The 21,861-nt window shown below is 37.7% G+C and overlaps 3 protein-coding genes across 4 annotated transcripts in view; 1 reads left to right on the plus strand and 2 right to left on the minus strand.

The window, feature by feature from the left end:
* Window positions 1-48: 48 nt before the first annotated feature.
* Window positions 49-7,326, plus strand: Tango1 (transport and golgi organization 1). Of its 2 annotated transcripts, none has more exons than XM_077400227.1 (17): window positions 49-263; window positions 362-495; window positions 669-2,493; window positions 2,607-2,753; window positions 2,826-2,896; window positions 2,980-3,120; window positions 3,351-3,467; window positions 3,580-3,657; window positions 3,754-3,978; window positions 4,288-4,455; window positions 4,557-4,779; window positions 4,876-5,014; window positions 5,093-5,182; window positions 5,358-5,454; window positions 5,539-5,662; window positions 6,747-6,818; window positions 7,162-7,326. In XM_077400227.1, the coding sequence occupies exons 1-16, from the start codon at window positions 140-142 to the stop codon at window positions 6,809-6,811; spliced, it is 3,768 nt and encodes a 1,255-aa protein (XP_077256353.1). In that variant the 5' UTR covers window positions 49-139; the 3' UTR covers window positions 6,812-6,818; window positions 7,162-7,326. The 2 variants fall into 2 exon arrangements, with proteins under 2 accessions (XP_077256353.1, XP_077256351.1); XM_077400225.1 differs by lacking the exon at window positions 6,747-6,818 and adding an exon at window positions 6,065-6,577 and having other exon boundaries at window positions 51-263.
* A 695-nt stretch (window positions 7,327-8,021) lies between these two features.
* Syx5 (syntaxin 5) lies at window positions 8,022-10,670 on the minus strand. Its single transcript, XM_077400228.1, has 5 exons — window positions 10,067-10,670; window positions 9,468-9,724; window positions 8,981-9,175; window positions 8,788-8,909; window positions 8,022-8,666 (listed from the first exon to the last, which is right to left on the minus strand). The coding sequence occupies exons 1-5, from the start codon at window positions 10,452-10,454 to the stop codon at window positions 8,507-8,509; spliced, it is 1,122 nt and encodes a 373-aa protein (XP_077256354.1). The 5' UTR covers window positions 10,455-10,670; the 3' UTR covers window positions 8,022-8,506.
* A 1,271-nt stretch (window positions 10,671-11,941) lies between these two features.
* Window positions 11,942-21,861, minus strand: part of LOC143894134 (icarapin-like) — a 28,545-nt gene continuing 18,625 nt past the window's right edge. Inside the window, exons 3-4 of the mRNA XM_077400229.1 lie at window positions 15,326-15,432; window positions 11,942-13,738 (exon numbers count right to left, since the gene is read on the minus strand). Of these exons, the coding sequence (XP_077256355.1) occupies window positions 13,496-13,738; window positions 15,326-15,432 (350 nt within the window). The 3' untranslated portion in view covers window positions 11,942-13,495. The remainder of the gene's footprint in view (window positions 13,739-15,325; window positions 15,433-21,861) is intronic.

A 21,861-nucleotide genomic window follows, 5' to 3' on the forward strand; every position in this document is an offset into this window, starting at 1 on the left:
ATGGTCACGTTGTGACGTTGTGACTTTGTGACTTGTGCGTCTGTACTGGAATAGTGTTAGTGTCAGTGTCATTGCATATGTAGAGACGTCGGTCGGTCGGTGTCGGTAGAGTGATGTGGAACTTTGCAACGGTGAAAATATGACGAAAATAAAGCCGTTTACAAATGTCTCGTTTCTGCGTGCCGCGACAATTGTCTGCGTAATACCGCAATGCCTAGCCGCCCTGTCGGACAAACAATTATGTTACGACCCCAATTGTTCGGGTAATTGAAGCCATACTTTAACCCTGAATCCCATAACACACTTTTTTTTCCTACTTAGCCGTATCATTATCATTGCATTGCTTTCCGCTGTTATTTAGAACCCATTTCGTTGGCCAGGACCACACTCGCTTACAGAACGAACGATCGTGAGGTGATGTCATTTGGTAGCAACGCAGATGTCAAAGTTTTTAGTAAAGGCGCTGGCAAACGGACTGATTTATGGGGTGTCGAGGTATACTTTATATTATTTTTTTACCCTGAATGTTATTGACTTTATCGCGACGCGATACATTTATATTATTCGTATTTTTGAAGACTAACTTTTCCCGTCGAATGTCGTAAAATCGATCCCTTGGTTCCATAAAAGATATACATATTTTCTTCCCGCACTGATCTCTGTTTCAGATAAATGGCAAGCGTGGATTCGCACCCAAATCATTCCTAAACGAATATAAAGTTCTGAGACCTGATTTGTCGTACGAAGTGCCTGTTTACAAGTTTAATGGCAAAACTAACAAAGTTCAGCCTAAGAAACTCGAGTCGACAGTGGAAGAGAGTGGTGAATCGCATACTTTGTTGAAAGATGATTTATCTGGGGACGATAATAAGACTCCGTCATTGAAATCTATAGATGAAAGTACCACAGAAGAATCTCGTGCAATCAATGTAGATAGCATATCGCCTTCTTACGAAGTGATAGATGGTACCACAGTTTATTTTGAGAGTACTCCATCTGTGCAACCTAGCTTTGTACGTAAAGTTGCGCACGCTACTGCATTGCCGAATGAAAAAGCTTCAGTGGCTCCTGATTCTGAAATAGATCACGAAAGATCATCATCCGCCAAGAATACACTCATTGACGACGAAGAATTACAACCGGATGCGAGTGACGCCAGTGGTAAATTAGAAGGCATTCAATTGTCGGCAGATACTCAGAAACAAACTAGCTCCGACGTACCATCAGAGAATCCAGAAGCAATAATCGGTTCAACCTTAGAGACATTGAGTAAAGATGACATTGCCGCGCTCGATGGAAGTAGTAAGTCCGAGGAAGATTTGTTAAAAAATGGAGAACATACGAAAGAGTTGGACAGCAGTGCAAAAGATAACGAGAAAGAGAAAGTTATCGAACAAGTCGAAAGTGACGGTATATTTGCCTCCATTACGAAAACATTTAAAATTTTATCCAACTCGGAAGATACTGTTGCAACAGAGAGCACCACTACTCAAAGCAGCGATGACATAGTTGCTCCTGAAATTGTTGTTGACAGCAATTTGCAATTAGAGGAACAAGTTTCAGAAGATATTGGAGTTGAGGATGCTGAAAAAATTCTTTCACCTCAAATAAAGTTGGATTCAAGTATAGACCAAAGTATTATAGATAAAGAAAAAGTAGAAACGCAGCAAGAAATTACACACGAGACTATTGAAGGTGCAAAAATCTCAGATGAAAAGATGAAAGAAGCTCCAACGATTATTTTGGAAAATACTACATCTAGTGACGTGCCTTTACACAATAATTTTGTACATGAAAATGCTGATAAACCTGCCAAAGAATTGCCAACAACAACTTCGATTTCAGCGGGCGATAATTTTGCTTCTGTAAAAGCCGATGTTGAAAATATTCAAATACAGGAAACAACGAGTGAGACAGAGAAAGTTAAGGAAGATGTAAGGGCCGACGGTGCAATTATTTCTGATAAAGAAGACTCAACAATCTTGTCTAATTTGCAAGAGACTATAGTGACAAAAACTGCTACTCAAAGCAGCGACGATAAAGAGCGGAAATTACCGGGAAGCGGTGAAGCATATCCAGAAAGTTCAAAGAAAGATAATAAAGAAACAATTGGCCAAGCTGATAAAACTGTAATTGCTGAAATTTTAGAAACCAGTAGCTTACCGTCTGAAACGACAGAAAATATTACAACAGAATCAATTCCTAAGAGTCATTCTGTGGAAAATATAGCAATTGCAGAAGAGGCATTAAATCATAGCGCTGCAGATATTCAATTTAATAAAGAATCAATTGTACATAGTAATGTAAATAAAAATAATTTAGTCAATGATACTAGCTCTGACAATGTTCCTATAGAATCTAACGTTCTCGGGCCAGAGCAATCTATGGATTCTAGTCAAGAGAGTATTATCTCGGAACAAACAATAACTTTAAACGACATTCTCAAGAAACGAGATTTATCGAGTATTAAAGAAAATTTGAAACACGAAGATAGTAAGTTATTAATTAATAGTATAGAGAAGAGTGTTTTTTATACGAGTAAAACATATAATATTAATCTCTGTTTATATTGGTTATATCTAAATTTAGATGCTTTGTATGTTTAGTCGAAAGTCAGCCTGTGAAGGAGGAAGAAACCTTACCTGAATATGTTGATCACACGAGCAGTGAGGATAAGGTTTTGCATGAAAATAAAGATGAGGATAATAGCTTGGAGAAGCCGGAATCTACATCTGTATCAGGCGAAATGGAGGGTAATTATTCTATTATAATATGTTTAATAAGACTTTTAAAAGTGGTATAAAAATATTACCATTTTTGCACAGTAACTACAGATAAAATTTGTATGGATGATCACGAATGCATAACCGATACAACAGCTGAGTTTCTGAACCAAGTAAGTCTCGCAGAGAATTTCTGTGTGATTATTTATGTATTCTATTACGTATACGGTATAACAATTTTTTTTCTTTGCAATAGATGGGAGACCTTGAAAATGAAGAGGATAATTCGATTGATATATCAAAATTGGTGGATCATAATTATTGGAAGACACTGATATATCTGTGTGTAACAGCCTTTACAACACTTGTATTCACTCTTGGATATTACTACATCGAGGTAAAAATATCTTGCTTATATTTAAAGATCGAAACCGAATTAAATCAAATCTGTAATTTAAGCTTGTTCTAAAATCGTATTTAAAGCAGCCTCATTAATTATAATTTATTTCTGTTTTGTGTCATAAATGCTGTTTTGTGCTATAAATACTTTTGTATGACTAATCATGCAAAGTATTTAAGTAACGTCATTTAATAAAGCATAATCCTACATATATTATTTTTCTCCAGAATACAAGAAGAGACGGACAACTCATCGCGAGGATTAATAAATTGGAGAAAGAATTATTAATCTCAACAAAAGAATGCGAAGTACTCAGTGAGAATCTAAAATCTACTAAGACTAAGGTGAGCAGTGTACACGAGTAAACTGATTCTTCGCTACTTCGTACTACTCGCACGTTTTCTTTTTCTATCATTAAAATCCAGTCGTATATGTACTAAAACTTGAATATTTTAGTTGCATTGCATAGAAGATGAATCATTTGGTTCTAACGAAATGGTTGTATCGCTAAAAGCTGATTTAGAAATGGCACAGGTACATGCACAAATATTTTTCGTTCTTTTTTTTTTTTTATTATGTCCATACGAATTCAAAATCGCACATTCTGTTATCGGCGTTTTTCTGTCGTAGAACGCGAAGATGGAGTTGGAAGAACAAGTGAGTATGTTGGAGAAAGATTTGGAAAATGCAACGGAAGCTGGTTTAGAACTCGAGCGTATGTTGAGAGAAGTTCTGTCGTCGAACAATGAAGTTAATCCGATAGCTCAATCGGTGGAAGATCTACAGGCACGATTAGACGCTCAACAAGCGGCGAACGAATCCTTGACGAATGCATTAAATCTTAAGGCTCAAGAGGTAAGAGTACAATTTGTTTACAATAGTGTTTCTAAATCGGTGGATTTTTTGGATTAGAGAAGCATTAATTTTTTTATTTCTGTGATGAACGTGAGTTTAATAAACTTGAGGTTTATATTTGTTTGCATATTTGCACAAATTAAATATTTTTAAAGATTATATTATTTATATTAATATATTCAGATTTTTTAAATTAATATTTTTTATTTCTTTCTTTTACTTTCTGCTTATTTATTTATTATCTTGTCTATTTTAATTTTTAATAGATGATTTACATGTTAATTAATATACACGACGAATTTATTGCAGATTGATACTTTATCAGCAGATCTTGCCTCTGCTAAGAAGAAGTGTGAGGAACTTGAAATAGAATATTTGCGAACACAGGATGAACTGATGACTCAGAAAAATCTTAAAAGTAATATAGAACAAACGCTAACAGATAAAATATGTAGTTTGGAAGAGCAAGTAGAAGAAGTAAGTTCGTAATTATATACATTAGTCAAAACTAATATATAGAAATTGAATGTTTATTAATTGATAGATGCTTAATATATGATTATTATAATTTGTCTTAGCTGTCTACTGAGAAGTCGTCATTATATAAAGAATTGAGAGGCAAAGAGATAGAGGTGAAAGAACTATTGGAAATTATCAGTCAAGTCAAGTCAAACAACTTAGACTTGGAAAAGTTATATGACGTATCTCACATTAAAATTGAGGTAGTACAACTGCGCGAGGAGAGAGATGAATTAAAGATGCGATTAAGCGATGTTGACGGCGCTCATCAGTTACTAGAAGGTACTTTCTTAAAGATAAAGATATTTAAAATTTTACCTTTCATGATCGACATTTTTTAAACTAAATCTTGTTAATAATAATACCTTTGTGTCGCAGAGCATATGAAGCTTGTTAAAGAAGAAATAATTGCATTAAGCGAGCAGTGTAAAATTGCTGAAAAAGAAAAGAAAGATGCAGAAACACGACTTGAGGTTTTATCAAAGTTTTTCCAAGACAAGGAAACCGAACGCCAGAAGTAAGTGACGATTACTCGTAGAATTTTATATTTTAGAGTTATATATCTTATACCTGAACAAATCATTAATCATCTTAGGGAAGAGGCCATTTGGTTGCAAAAACAAGGAGAAGTTGTATCGACGGTCGAAAGGCTACATACGATGCAAAACGAAATTCAAAATTACAAGTAAGCATGACTGTGTACCATTTGATACAACATTTATGTCCAAGACAAATTTAATTTACGAAATATACGTCGTTAGAGCTAATTGGATACTTTTATGCGCATCGTTACGGTTACGAGAATTTGTTTAACAAGTTTATGCGCTGCAATTAGTTAATTACAGGAAATTGAATTTCAGGCAACAAATGGAGATGTTGAAACGGGAGATCGTGGATCAAGAGAGGGAATACAAAAATCAAATATCCGCTCTAGAAACGAAAGCACATGAGCAATGGGTATGTGTGACACATATGAGAAGAATATGAGTATATATGCTACTGAAGGGACGTACTTATATAAAACTTCGTCTATTTTACAAGGTTGCTGCCCGTCAAAATGAGCGCCGTTTGGAAGAATCGAAAGCCGAGGCCGGCCAATTACGTAATCGCCTTACACTGGTAGAGAAAAATTTAAATGACACCGATCCCGAAGCAAAGCTACATCGTAAGTATTCTTGTTACGAGATATTAATTATACCCGTATTTAGCGAATAATCTGATAACGAATCATCAAGTATAACTTTAGCTTGAATCAGATTTTATCGTCGTTTATATTAACTTTTACATTTTTTATATAGAAATGCATATCCATCTTTCGTAGATAATGATTTATCGTAAATGTCTTATAGAAATTGTAACGCGTAGTAAAAATTAACAGTAACGTTGCGATCCGTAGAGTAATTTAGTTTTTTTTAGCAAGTGACAATTAAATCTATACAGTAATATCATCCAAGATAATAAGCACTTTGACAACGTTCATCTACAGACGGATGGATCGCAAAATATCGCACGACGGAACTAGAACCCTCTCGATTGTCTGTTTTCTTAAACTGATTTCCAAACACAGGCCTGGAAGCAAACGGGGAAACGGCGACTTCCCCGCAACTGTTCGCAGACTCGTCCAGTTCACCCGTAATGTTTAGCGGTTTTTCGGAAGTTCCGCCACCCCCGCCACCCTCCTATCTACACTGTTTCCCGGCGTATCTGCCGCCGTTGCCGCACGCCGCTGCTTCCGGTCTACCTCCGTACGATATCAGTCAACGTCCTCCGCCACTCGGCGGCAGATTGTCGTCACCGCCGCCGTTGTTACCGCCGCCGGCGTTACATCGCCCCCCGGTCTCCGGGGGCAGGTACGAGAACGCCGGTTCCCCACCACCACCTATGTCTCCGCCGCATTTACTTCCACCGTTCGATCACCATAGATCGCCACCGCTTCCTCCGTACGGTGGTGATCATATCCCGCCCCTTCCTCCACCCGGCTCGATATTGCCCGGAATATGGGGTGAAGACTTACTGCCGCACCCGCGTAACTCTGGTTTTCATCCTCATCAACGAGAGCAACGTGCGCGCAATCATAAAGGTTTGTGAAAACGATACGACGCACCGAGCGAGGACACGCATTTCACCGGCATGCCACATAGCGTTAATCCGTTGGATCCGCCTAACGTTTTCCACTCTTTTGGGAATAAGTTTGTGTTTTTTTTTTATTGTTATTATTATCTGCCTTTTTTTATTTTTGTGCATGCAAGGACGCAAACGTTTCTCTAAAGTGAGACAGTTTTGGAGTACTATGGAAGGAAATAATGCCAAATAAATGTCAGGTTAAAGAGTATTATATATAATCAATGATTTTAATTTATGCTAACGGCACACACAATGTACTCGTAATTTTTTAGCATATATTTGATATTTATTATTTTTATTATTGTCGTTATGAAAAATTTATTTCTTTTTGAACTAAAAGCTATTCTAAATTTTCCTATTGCATTTTGTATAATATTTTAGTAAAATTTATTTTCTTATTACCGTTCTGCATTCTAAACTGTGGTACTCTTTATTATTTAGTTATTTAGTAGATTTACTCTTTTATTTGCGTGTATCGCAGCAACTAAAGAATATACTGAAAGAGATACATTCGACTAAATTATATATTAACCGTTTTAGGTTCCTTACATTCTTCAGGCGAATCACTGGATAAGGCGCATCATGGGAAAGTCTAAGTTTTGTATCTTGTTATTCAATTACACTTGTACAAAGGCCAAATCATCACTGTATCAGTGAGCGTTCTCATTGTATAACAATTATAAATAAATATGTGATGATGAAAATTTTACGTCAAATATTAATAGAAGAAACGTATTTATACATATAAGGACTCATTAAACAGTGTCATCTGTCTTTAATGCTGTTATTATATCTGTGATTGTTATATATAATAGACTTTTTTCTATTGCTTTCGTTAATCGAAAGTGATGTAGGAGCTATCTTTTTATCATGAGTTATCTCACAAATTAGTAATTTTTTTATTTTACAAAACATGTATAGCAAGTTATTTGCAACAATTGATAAAAATATTTTTCTATATCTTGATTGTATTATGAAAACGAAAGAAGCATTGCATATTCATAATTGAGTTATACATTTCTGATAACATATGCATATTTTAGGTATCAAATGTTCAACTCGTAATAGATAAGATATTGTAATAAAGTTCTCATAATCGATGTAGAATACAAAAGATAATTGTTATATATGACTTTAAAAATTTAAATAAATTGTAATTTATTATGATTGGCTGTTGTCAGAGTTATTGCGGATTTGATTATATTGTTTTAGCTAAAATAAAAGGAATTAAATATCTTTTAACTCTTAAAACATTAAAATAACCAAAATAAAATGTTAAAAACATATAGCCAATTTATGAGATATAAGTATATATAAATCATCTTTTATTTTCGATGCTTATATTCTTTATAAAACGCAATTTGTAACATTTAACTTAGTTGTAAAATCGTTTGCCCTCATAAATGAAAATTATGTATTTATTATCTATAGAAATAGTTCCTTTTTACATTTTATATTCAGTGAAATGCGAGATATACAAGTAATGTAATATTTAAATGTACTTACAATATTCACAATTCAGGGAAAAGGGTGAGGAATGCGCGTAATATCTTTCATTTTAGCCTGTATGTACAGTGGATCAAAAAAGTATTTGCACATCCAGTTTTCTTACACTAACTTTATTCGAAGGAACAATACATAAGTACGAGTTGGTGTACATAAGTAATTTATTACGTACGGTATATGTAATAAGTTACTCATGAACACAATGTATTATTCCTTCGAATAAAGTTATTGTAAGAAAACTGGGTGTGCAAACACTTTCTTGATCCACTGTATATCGCAACTTTTATATAAAAACCGTTTTCTCTGTTCGTTATATCACAAATAGTGGATATGGATGATAACGCTTGTAATGATATTATAAATACAATTATCGGTAGTGTTACGCTAAAAACACTACAAAAAATATAAAGAAAAATATCAGGACCGCAAATATCTTTATCATTAGCCACCTATTGCTTGTCACAGACTGAAAGTACTTCAGTATTTCGGTGTGCGCAGCTTCCACGTTTAGCTCAGTATCTTCTATATTGCTATCTATCCTGCAAATTGAATTATATTTGAGAATTTTTATACTTGTGAAATATTTTGACAAATTTAAATGCTTTTTCAAGATAACAGTCTTTGTTTCTTTTAGAGAATCGTCAGATCATTTCTTCTCACCTTTCAACCATTTCTTCTTGTTCCTTAACCATATGCGCCAATTGCTGGAAAATACCCCCCAACTCAACTATAGTAGATTCTATGTTCTGCATTGTTTCAGCTCTCGATTGCACGTACGCATCCTTTAAGAAATATAGATACATGTACTCGCCATTATATTAAATTACTTCTCACATTTGCCGCTATTACTTACAGCATCATCTTGTATAAATTGTTGTTGTAACTGCTGACTCATCGCAGGTTCAAGATCTATCGCAACTGAATTACTAGAAATTTCTTCTTGCAGCAACAAGGAACCTTGTTTTCCAGAAACGACACTCGGGGGAAGCATAGTGGACAGAGACCCTTGAGTGAACTGCTGTCTCCTACTTTGCTCCTCTCTCATATTCTGCATCGAATAATAATTTACACATTATCATTCTTAATGTCCCATAATATTTATATCACTACTGTTAATATTAATTAAATTTGTCTAATAATATTGCCAACAAAAAGAAGATATTAAATGGAACATAACTTTTCGATATATGTAGAGCTGCATTCGGGGAGCGCACTATTAGCGTTATTGCATCATCCTGTCTTTGTCGCTCATTGTGTAAAACAGAGATATAATAAGCAAATAGCGCAAAGTGCGCTCCCCGAATGCAGCCTAGGACAGAATGCTATTTAGTTTAGGTTACCTCAGAACGAACTTCCAAGACACTTTTGAAATGATTAGACATATTAGCTAGCTTTGATTGCAATGCCATCACAATCGAGGAGGAATGCGAGGCAATGTGATGACTCGGGGAGGAGCCGTAGCTTTCTCTTTGGGACTTTCCGAGCTCCTGCAGTTTTCCGATTTGAAGATTCAAGCTTTTTAGGTCTGTTTTTATAATATTCGTAAGCTCCTCAATCTCCATTTGTCTGTCGTTGAATATGGATTTTCTCTTGGCCACTGCAACATGAGACATCTGTTATTGTGTAGAACATTTTTAACGTTTTTAGAATGGCTAACTTTTATTTCGTCATGTATATTATTATATAAAATCCTGGACAGTAAAAATTAACGGTAACCATCGATGACAATCTTAACAAATGTTTCTGTGACAAAAACTACTTTCTAGCTTTTCGACAGTTCGACGTCTAACTTAATGTTAACTTTCGCACAAAATCTGTCCCCCCCAAAAACGACCACAATCTCTCTCTCGCAACAAAGGTATACTCTGCTATTCGCAACATATTGTAACCGGCCTAAGCTACGCCTGCAGCCGAACGTGGCGGCGTCTCGGGCTCTTACATAGGGCAAGTTTTTCCAGCTTGGCGTACGTGCTGGCGATGTTCTTGCCAATGTTCTTGGCTATCATCATGAAGTTCGAGTAGCTTTGTATCTGGCGTGCGCGGCGCGGATTTTGCAGGTTCACGGCGGTGCGCGCCACGGCCCTGCTCTGCATGGAGCGGATCGCGTTGGCGAACTCGTTGGTCCTGTCGCGGGATGTCATCGTCGTTGTCGTCGTCGTCGTCGTCGTCGTCGCCGTCGGTAGCTCGCCACCCTCGAAATCGACAGTCTCCTCGCTCAGCAATCTGCCGCTCGCTCCGTCTTCATCGTGGTAGTGCCGCGAGCCGCCTGAGCTCGCTAGGTCGCGATTCGCCACGGGCCCTACGACGTGACGTCTGCGTGCTGACATCGCAGCATCCTCTCAGCTTTCACCACGTGCGCGCGTGTCCCGTGGGCCTCGACCTCGACCACCACCGGGTCCGGTAACGTCAACAGATTGCAGCAACGGTGGTGGTGGCGGCGACGGCGGCGGCGGACACGTCCGCATGACATCCACACATGACAGCCTCCCGCGATGCGTCCGTCAACGTACGTACAATCACGTACAATGACCGGAATGACGTATATGCTATACACGCACGCGAGCGCGCGCGCGTGTGCAACTGGGTCATAGAAAGAGCATAGTCACGCGCGGCGAGTTTGTCAGTTTGAATCCGCGTGGCGAGTGGCGGCCGCGCCATTTTTCGCACGGCCGGAAATGCGCGGACGCGCGACTTTCGAACGGCAGAACATCGTTAAAAACATTTAAAAAGAGGAAATAGAGTTGCAAAATACTCATTAGCATCAAAGTAATTAATAATTAATTGTGCAGCAATTTAATTGTACGAAATTACATTTCCGGTTTTGGCATAAAAATTACGTTTCAAGATCGAATAATGATAAGCGCGTCGTTCAAAAGTAAATAGACGAAATGCATGAAACTCCCGAAAATTATTATTAGACGTAAGATCCTATCTGACATCAAAAATGTCAATATCTATTTATTCTGTATATGTACATACGTTATAGTCACTCTACTTATTTATTTGAAAAAAATTTGCGTCACGTTATTTTAAGAGTAGACTCAAAAAATATATATATATATATGTGATAAATGATATTAAATAAGTGTATGATAATAGTGAAAAACATTTTACGTAAACTGTTACAACAGTAATCCCGGGAAAACACATTTATATATATAGTTACATATATAAATTATGCTCATACATATTTTCTTGGTTATATAATCTCTGTTCGTATATATATATATATATATATATATATATATATATATATAAAGAAAAATAATAAGAATAATTGGAAAATAATTATAAAAATTACTTTTGCATTGTTTCTTTTACAAAAAGCAAAATTGCGATTAGATTGTACAATATTTTTTATATAATTAATTTTATATACAATTATTACATTTATATATAATTATATATATGAATAATTTTTTTCTCATTTCGTCAAACTTTACTTTTCAGTAAAAAAAAATAATGCAAAACTTATTTTTATTATTTTTTATTCTTCTTTTTTTGTGTATATACGAGGAAATTATGTAAGAGAAAAAAAACATATATGGACATATTTTATGTATAATTATATATAAAAAATGTTTTCTCCCGGGACGTTATCACATGGGCACTGCAAATAATGTAAAAAATTACCCGTCTCGTTTAGATATTTATCATTTTTATCCGTTTTTAATATATTTAGACTTATATCTCTAAACTTAAATCTTATTTAAATCTTTATTATTATTTTTTGAGTAAATATCGAAATTATTAGAACGGGATATTAAATCGTGTAAATTGCACATTGCGCATAGATAGGTGTGTGCTATCGGAATATGATACATTACTATTATTTTATTGCGTCAACTTTTAACATTTCAGTTTACAGCACGACTTACAATCTGTAAATACATTTGTGTACGTATGTAAAAATACGCTAGAGTAGCACTACAGGAACGTACATTTTTCCTTCTATAAAATTATAAAAAATCGACGTCCCACGGAAGCCTTTTTCTATTAAACTTTTCCTCCGTAAATAGTTTACAGACGTTTACTTATACGTGTGTGTGGATCTTTTCATCACAAAATTACATGCCTTACTCGACATTTGCGTTTTTCAGCGCTGAAGATACTATTTGTGAGGGAAACTAGAAAAAAGGAATAGGATACCTGGATATATCCTACTTAATAAATCTACGCTTCCCATATGCATAGGAAGTGTAGATTTATTAAATATCAGCTTTATGCAATCTTTCACAGGATAAAAGTCCTCGCATCGTTCTGTAAGTATATACAAAGTAATATGATAATGTGATACAGCAGTTGCAATTTACTTCATATTCGTATTTGGTCGCATAAATCGTAACAAACTGGACTGGCGTAAATATTCCGCTTGGCGGACGACAGTGTAATATAATTAGTTATTACAAAACGGTTTTACGTATATATATATATATATATATATATATATATATATATATATATATATATATATATATATATATATATGTAAAACTGTTAGCGAGTAAACCAGCGTGATATGTGAATTATATACGAAGTATGTGACTCGAAGTAACGGTGCTTTCACCTTTTTTGCTCGACATTCATCTAAGGTAGAACGAGATATGCGAGAATTTACATATATATTGAGAAAAATATCATACGTTATCACATACCACTTTATTTCTACTAATTTATAAAATATATAAAAATCTTTAACAGTTTTCAAATGTCGAATACATGGACGTATAACGAATATTATAAATTAGAAAGAGTCAAAGAAAGTAATTAATCTGAGAAGTACAAGAAATCACATTTTATTTCCATATTCTTTGCTAGTGAACGTCTTTCAGGCGTATTTCATGATATAAAATTTAACTGTTCAAGGTATAAAATGTTCAGTTGTAAAAAAACGTGAACGCGCATTGAGCTTTACATCTCATTTATTTCAATTTCACGTTTAACCGAGAATTTTCATTTGATTCAGAATCATTTAAAAGCTTTTTAATCAATTAATTAAAATTCTACAACTTATCTCGTTAATTGAAACCAATTAGCCCCTCTCTTCTCAACTCTCGTACCACGTATTTATAAATATCCCTAACTTATCCTTTTCAGCGACGGCAATCTTTTTTCCCCAGAGAGACGCAAGTAAACGTCGTAAACTACCGTATCGAGAAGCGATAGGAAATAACAGATACATAACTTTATATATATATATGTATTATATATATTACAGTAATATTTTTATCTTAACGCGATGCACACTCGGTGTGGCACCGAAGTTACTCTACTACAGCCACGTAAATAAAGGCCGTTCCTCCTCTGTCCAAGATCCACCCAGATACCGTCGATCGTCGACGTGTCACGCGAGCGGATCAACCGCCTTTCAGGCGGTCAGCGTCTCCACGTTTTTCGATATCTCGTTGTTTAAGTCCTCGACCGTCTCGCGGCTCTCCGACGGCTCCGGCTTCACGGTTGACTCCGGTCCCGCGTTGCCTCCGTCGCGCGTCAGCTCGGTGTCGTTCTGCGGCTTCACGTCGATTATGCGAATGCGGAACGCGGTGCCGCTGAGGGCGTCGCCGGTCATGTAAGTCGTCTCGTTGACCGTCACCACGTGGCCGTTAATGATCTGCAATAAAACCATTTGCGGGAATCAGATATTAGCTGTGTGTAATCAACGCGGTGCCGTCTTCGGTCTCTCTTATCGAGATACGAAGCCGCGCGTGAATTCAATTAAAAAAAAAAAAAAAAAAGGCAATCCTCGCTACTGGGAATTGGTTTAACAATTTTCGAGCTCTCGTTCAATCTCCAAATGTTATCTGATTCGTTACAGCAAAGTTCTTCGGGAAGATATAGCGTAATTACATACACGTGCCCCCCGAAGGAACCAGAACTGGTTCAGACAGAGGCGCAAACGGGTCTATCGAACAGTTTGCAGCTCTACAACTGACAATCGCATCATCAAAATTAATTAAGCTACATATTATTGAAGAATCTGCAACGCCGCGTTTAGTACATGACAGTGCGATATCTGCGGTTTGCTCCGCTATAACGAGAAGATACAGTGCTTCGGGATGAATTATTAGAAGCGGTCTATTTAATTAAACTTTCTACACCTTTCTCTCTCTCTCTCTCTCTCTCTCTGCGCGTGAAAGCGCAATGAGGAAAGTTTCGGCGTACAATACTTGTACAGTTTTTTTTAACAAAATGCTAAGTCACGTCTCATTTTCACATGTCATCCTTTTTAATGCATCCTTCTTACATTTCACATTCACGTTTTAATTCCTCGACGTCTGAACGGCAGAGAAGTATTATTCGTAAACGAGCTTGATGCAAACCTCGATACTTTTTAATAAGAAGACCTGTCGATTTTAAATATCTCGATTTTGCAGATAATAATCGTTAATGAGAAAGGTGATCTAAAAAAGGGAAGAGATCTATCTCAGCTCCGTGACGTCTCAGAAGAGACCTTTCCCCTTTTTTCTTCATTTCTCTTTTTTTCTACCCGCGACTGTCGCGCGCGCGAATATCCGAGTTTCGGTGCCGGTGTCCGAGGAATGGAATTCGCGAGAGCCGACGGGCGAACTTTTCGGCGGACACCAGTTATCCGCTTCCGGTAGTCGCGCTTTGCGCGGCAAGTCCGCATTACGCGTTAAGCGACTTACGTATATCGGGGGGAGATCTGCTGGCGGCGCGCAGATTCCGAGCGTGTAACAATACGCGACGGGAAATGCGGTAATCCGATCACCCCTCCCTGCCCCTCAACGCCGCACAGTCGGCACTCCCGTGCCATTGTTAAGGGGTTCCTCCCCCTTCTACCCGTCTTCCCGCCCGTGTAACTCCGTCGTCATCTCGTTGCTGCAGTTTGCACGTGTACGTAAATTGCTGGCGATGCATTATATCTCTTCGCGACGCGTCCGGTCCGGGACGGGCCGGCGCGGCGCGACGCGGAGCTTCCTCTCCGCGTGGGATTATTTTACTCCGCTCTCTTGGCGAACGCATCGGCACCGTTGCTGATTCGCCGCTCCCGACGATCGGTTTCCGAAGCCGAAATTTGATTTCCCGAGAACACGCGGCGCACCGAACAGGATTTTAGAAAGAGCCCCGGCGATAATCCTTACTGATTAATCATAGATCTTTGGCGAACGGCGACGAAATAATTAATCCGTGGATTATTGATTTCTGATTTGTAAATTGGGTCCTGTCGAGTATTTACCTTAGTTGTGGAGGTCGTGTTCGCTCCCTCGGGAATCTTGACGTCCGTGATATCGGGCATGTTCCAGAAGTAGTTTAAGAGATTTTGCCTAAGTCTTTGGAGAGTATCTGAAAAAAAAAGAAACATAAGCGAAAATATTGGAAAGAGAGTCCTTGTAAATATATACAGTAATCTATGTAAATCTGTGATGCTTTTTAAATTGTCAATTTTTAAATTGGCTGCGTGATTTCATTTGCAAAATGTCAGTAACAAACAACATATCCGGTAAACTGTCCTCGATAATGGACAAAATTTAAACGAATTTAAAGCAGGCGTAAGCACCGGTGACTGTTTAAAAAATATTTGTCAAGCATCTGGGGATGACGCGCTTATTAGAATCGCGTGCAATCGTCGGACAACAAAATTGCGCTTCCATGATTTTTGATTTAGGAAATGAAGCATGGAGTGGACGGACCCATTGATCCGAACGATAATCAATTTACAAAAAAAGTAGGAGAAAATTCCTATAAATATTTAATTTATAGTAAAGCTCCCGTTAATCGACGCACACATAATTTTCATCTAATATATTTACCATTTTTAATAAATATCTATCATATCATATATCTTTTTCACCGCTTCATTTTTAATCTATAATATTATATATTTAAATTATTGTCGAATGTTCGCCGCTTAATTTTTAAGTTTATCCGACAAATACTGCCTACCTAATTAAAGATCGCGTTGCAGACAGCCACACTCAAAATCGGTACGCATTGGCGTAGCAATTTTTGTCGAGATTCTTGCAGAGCCGTTTAACGACTGCGTTCCGCGCGTTGTCTCCGCCTGGCTACCGTTATTCCGTTTCATTTTAACGACTCAATAGCGCTTTATTGCGATCGGGCGTGAATCAAGTCGCGGGTCGTGTGCACGCTAGCACGGCAAGTCAAGGGCCGAATGGCGCATCACAAACAATAAATGAGACACGTAACACGTCCGTGTCTCCTTTCGGATCTCAAAAAGAACCGTGTGCACATCCAAGAGTCAGGCGTCTCGGGAATAAACGAACGTGATAATCGAGTCTATTTAACGGCGCGCGTTTACGTTCTCTCTTTCTCTCCGCTATAATGTAAAATTATATTTCTCCCAACGATCAGTAATTACTACGTAATTATTACCGTAATTTAAATAGCGATGCAATCGAACGGAATTTAATTTAAGTTATTAGAGATTATTAACAAATTCTTCGTACTTTTTTTAATTTTTAATATCGACCCTGTCTATTCTTTTCTCCCTCTTGCTGTCTCTCTCTTTCTCTCGCCATGATCTCAGTTCTTCTACATAATTTGAATCTCCTTGAATAAATATTTATATGCGAGAATATTTACATGTCTACGGACTCGCATGTCATTATGCAATTCCCGCGCAAGTTACGCGATAAGACGTTGCCGTTACGTGTTATAAATAAAATGGTGGTTTATTTGAGATCCCGGCGACCCAGTATTTTGTAAAATGTAATAATAATTTATGCCGTGATCGAATAGCATGTATACGCGAGAAAACGGAGAAGACGTCGACCGTGCTGATAAATTTTGCATACTTTATTGCGCTTACAATGCGATTGCCGGAATAAAATAGTCGACTGTATCGGCTGATTATTGCTGTGTGGAATCTCAATGAGGACGCGCGCCGGGCCAGCATATATTATTCGACACTGGCTTCGTTTGCATATACAGAAAAATTTGCAATATGAGAGTGAGAAGGGAAACTGCATCGGATATGCCGCTGAAATTGGCGCGTTACCGGCTCTTTGCACGCGATAATTTTAATTAGCTGGCAAAACGGCCTGTTATTGTTAAAAATGGCCCGTCCGTAATTTTCATTTATTTCGAAATTCGACGCGAGCCGAATACGAAGCGGCGCGATTTATCAAATACGCTAAATCAGCGAAAGGAAATACCGCAATCGATTTGGCAAGTTTAGCGAGCAACAAGTAACAATTTTGTCATACGAGTCGCGCGGATCGTTAAGTAATTTGCAGTAAAAATATTTAAAAATGCAAATTTCGGCGATATTTTCATCGGGATGAAATTTAGTGTCGGTTTAACGTTACGCTTATCTAATAACGATATATAAATGAGCGAATTTGAAATTAAATCTATACGCTGGCGATTTTGCGTAAAACAAAATCAGCGCGATCGTTACTCGTTACCTTTTAATGGTGATTTAAATCTCATATAGGAATGATTATTGTTCGGTCGTCGCCGTGACGTTCTGCAAACTTTATTTACAAACTAATTTTGATTTATCTTCTATGAAATTAGGCACGCTGACAATGTTATGTTGTTGACAAGTATATACAAACGAGATTGATAATTATCAGCTTTTGATGGCAACATAAATATCCTACAGAGCTCTGAATTATAAAATGACGAATCGCCAAACTGGTTACGAAAGTTCAATAGAAGGTCAACTACTGGTCTGGAGACATATTTAACATGAATATATTTCGGTTTCACGGTTACGTCGTAGCATGATCGCGCTCTAAATGTTTGTACATGAAAAACCCCTCGGAATTATCGGCTACGATTTAATCCAAGGCTAAGAAGAAATAGCGAATAGAGGCACACGTGTTGTATAAGATCTATATGAAAATTAATTAATTTCTAAGAGATCCTCGCAATTAAAATAATTTTTTCAGATGTATTTTCTAATTTGTTAAAATTATATCTTCAATTAGAGAAAATGTCATTTACGGTCCGTTACACTATCAAATTCAGCGTTAAATTAAACTCAATTTGAGTCATTTTTATCCATTCCTATATAGTCGTCGCTGCTCCTACTCAATATGTCGTTAATTTAACTAAAACAATGTTAATTTAACTAAGCCAATGGAGTAAAAATAATACTGTGTTAAAATTTAAAATAATAAATTTCGACACACATGATAACTAAAAGTAACAAAGTGTTATTTACCTAACAAGGTATTGGTTTAAATTTCATATGTAACAATGTAGTAGCCTAATAATATTGTATTATAAAAATATAATAATATTTTTTTTCCAAATTCAGTAAACTGCATATCGATTTTATTATTATATCTCTTTTCTCATTTCGTTTAGAATTGAGGTTTCGTGTGGACGACGATAGTTCGGTCATCGCCATTCGCATTAAATTCCAAAATTATTCGTGATGCTAAAATAATAAACAGCTCGTGAAATGATCGGGAAATTGGCATCCGTAGGCACCCGCTGGCGCTCCCGGGGTTCCCCAGGCCCATTTCCAATCCGCTGGCCTCCCACGGCGCCGCGTCACGCGGATTTGAATAACGATTCATCGAGTCGCGCAATCAACGATTATACCGTAAATTGCCGTCCCATTCGATGTCGATGGTTGCTTTCAGTCCCCCGAATAACGAATTATATCGGCGCGGCGCGGCATGGCGGATCGGGACCGATTATCGTCTTTCTCGTTGCTTTTGGCGGCGGCGCGCCGTTAAAATTCTCTCAATGGTGAAAGTGATCTGATAAACTTTGCGGCTTTCTCTCTCGTATGCCGACCTTGAGGCCGCGCGCGCTCGATCCCTCCGGCAACCTTTGCTGATCGATATTTCGTTGCCTTCCAATCCATTGCGAAAACCTTTTGCCTTTGTCGTGAGGCAAAAGGCAAAAGGTGCTCCTTTTTTTCGCCCCTCCCTTCGAACGTCTCGTTCTTATCTCCGTCCTGATCGCGCGGGAAAGGAGCGCACGAGTTTCTCGAAGCGTGTCAGCGCATTTCTGATCATTTCTGATTTCGTGCAGCGCGCACATTGCAGCGACGAGCGGCCTCGGCTCGCGCGCGCGGCGCGGCGCGGCCGAATCTCCGCTCTCACTTCGGTCGATCGGACGCACAGTATGTAATGTAATCAAAGCTTCGAGTTTGACGTCACGGCGACTTGAGCGTGTCGCGACTTGCAAATAGGCGTACTGCTGAAACTATTCGTAGCGGTCTGCATTCTGCACGAGTGCCCTGTGAGATTTGATATATGAGATAGACGTAAAGGATCGCATACGGCTACACATATGCAACTCACGAATTTAACTCCGTCCTCGTGTCCGCGAGCCTTTGTCATTCGCCCAACAAGTCGATCGAAAGTTTCTTTAGTAATAAAATCTAAACATTTCTTAATGCCCGCACGCACCTTTTATACATATCTTGTTTATATTTTTTCCCCCCTAGATATATCTTTAATATTTAAAGCGCTTTATATATATATATACATCGGGACTTATAGTATAGTTTCGCAAAAATTAAAAATGCTTGACAAATCGTTACTCGGACGAATGATTGAATCTCGTAAAAATTCAACATTGGTATATGTTCGTAAAATGTTAAAAAATATCGTGAAATTCATTAAGCCTCTCCCTTTAATAAATTTTCCCGAATAAATTACTCCGCGCCGAGTTCTCGCCGAATTTATCTATCAATTTATCAATTCATTAATTTATTAATTTGCCATATGCGCACGGTTGCGGTGTATACGGATGCGCGTCCATATCCCGCTACCTCGCAAAATATATCCCGCACGAAAGAGCGACTCTTTGAAAATAGCGGAGGTCGCGAGTAGTCGCGCCAATTAATTCTCCTGCGTGCGACCTGTTAATTTTCTCTGAAAAATTTAATTTTCGGTTGCGCTTTAATCACGCCGCGCGCGATATCAAGTTAAATTTCAGGATAGGGAAAAGCTTTCTTCGCTGAAAGGGACTGGCGCCCTGAAAAAAGGATCAGCGCTCGAGAAAAACTCGTAATGACATTAAACTGTGAAACTATCAATACTCTGGTGCTTTATATCTATATATCTATAATTTCCATACATAAATTTATATTACATATTTGTTAAAAGAACCCAACACAATTTATTTATTTTTCATGTTATACGAATTGTTTGGTACGAATAAACTGCGTATCTATATAAAATATATTTTCTAGTTGCAATCTCCTTCAGAAGCAATCTCATTTTATCTTTAGCATTAACAATTTATTTAATGAAATAGGTGTTTTTAATTTAATGCAGTGTTCAATATCAGGCAGGTGCTTAATCTATTGTATGTTAAAATGTATCCATATTTAATATAATTTTTGAATACGCGGTTTTTCCTCTAAATAATTTTTGGCACTAATGCTGATGCGGGAGTTACGGATTATTTATATATAGCGTGCAGCATTATTTCATCGATAGCTCGTTCGCGAGCTTAGCGTTTAACGTCGCCGACCTTTACCCGCTGCGCTACTTGGAAAGACCATGAAACGCGACGTTCATAGTCGCAACAGATATTATTCTGTTGAGCGCGCTACACGTGCCGCGTCTGCTCGCCCACCTATACCTATATACCTATATGCACGCCGAATCTCGGGATCACCTTGTTACGAATTCCACGCGATAACACCGTTAATCACGCCGATCGATCGACAACCTTTCCTCGTCGCGCGTTTTTAGTGTTTTTACGGCCGCGCAAAAATATGCATGTATACGGAGGTATTTGTCACTGGCGACGCGCGCGCCAAATTCCACGGGTTGGTAATACACAGGGATCGCAATAGAATGACAGGGAAAAAAAGGTCTGATGTAAAATTCCGAATCTCGTTTTTTTTTTTCAGACAAAGAATGTTATCTCAATTGTCAATAATTATTGTTTTGGCTGAATACGAGTTTGCGATGTCACGTTATCGCCGACAATCAAATTTGGCGACCGTATATTTAACTAAATACGAATACGGACTTCCGAAGAAATAAATGTAAAAAAGGATGATGATATGATTAAGTTAACACAATTATTGTAACACGATTATCATGCAAAATGTCAAAATTTACTTATATCTTTTTATAGACGAATTAATATCGTCGGTATTGAATTTCTGAGGTGCCAAGAAACGGCGTTCAATATTGCATTACGTTCTATAAAATCCGAATTTACGGAGTTTTATATCGATCGACTCTTTCTCTCGCTCTGAGAAAATCTGTAACTTTTTATAACGCGTTTTTGTAATCGCAACTTGGGGCTAATTAGGACAATATTTTCTGGTAATTGCTTTCATTAGAATACCACGGCTACCTGTTATTCTTTCTCTCGCCGGGGTGTAACGCTGTAGTAGTTACCGGTTACCGTATATCGATTAACGGCGCGACGGACGTAACACCGTACAGCCACTCTATATAGCTATACATCTCGCGATAAGAACCACAGATAGCGCTTATACGTGCATTAAGAAAATTGCGCCAAAGTCGCCTCCATTTCGGGGAATCGCGCGAATTTTTCAGGGCGCGATTCCCCGCTCGCTCGTTCCCCCATGTAAACATTTTTGCTCATTCGGATGCATATTCGACGTTTGACGCATATTGTTTGGGCTCTATAAATATTTATAAAAACGCGCGTCGCGCGCGCGAAACGCATGAAAATATTTAACAAGAATTTTGTTAAATATTAGTTAGTAAAAAGGCACGAAAATATACATCCAACGCGAATGGCTTTTTCACGTTTTGTTTATTTCCGTTTGCACACGCCGAGTAGTTTCCGAGA

The sequence above is a fragment of the Temnothorax americanus genome, unplaced genomic scaffold (genome assembly GCF_048541705.1).
Source record: "Temnothorax americanus isolate GAGA-0224 unplaced genomic scaffold, ASM4854170v1 Scaffold13, whole genome shotgun sequence".
NCBI classification, from domain to species: Eukaryota; Metazoa; Arthropoda; class Insecta; order Hymenoptera; family Formicidae; genus Temnothorax; species Temnothorax americanus.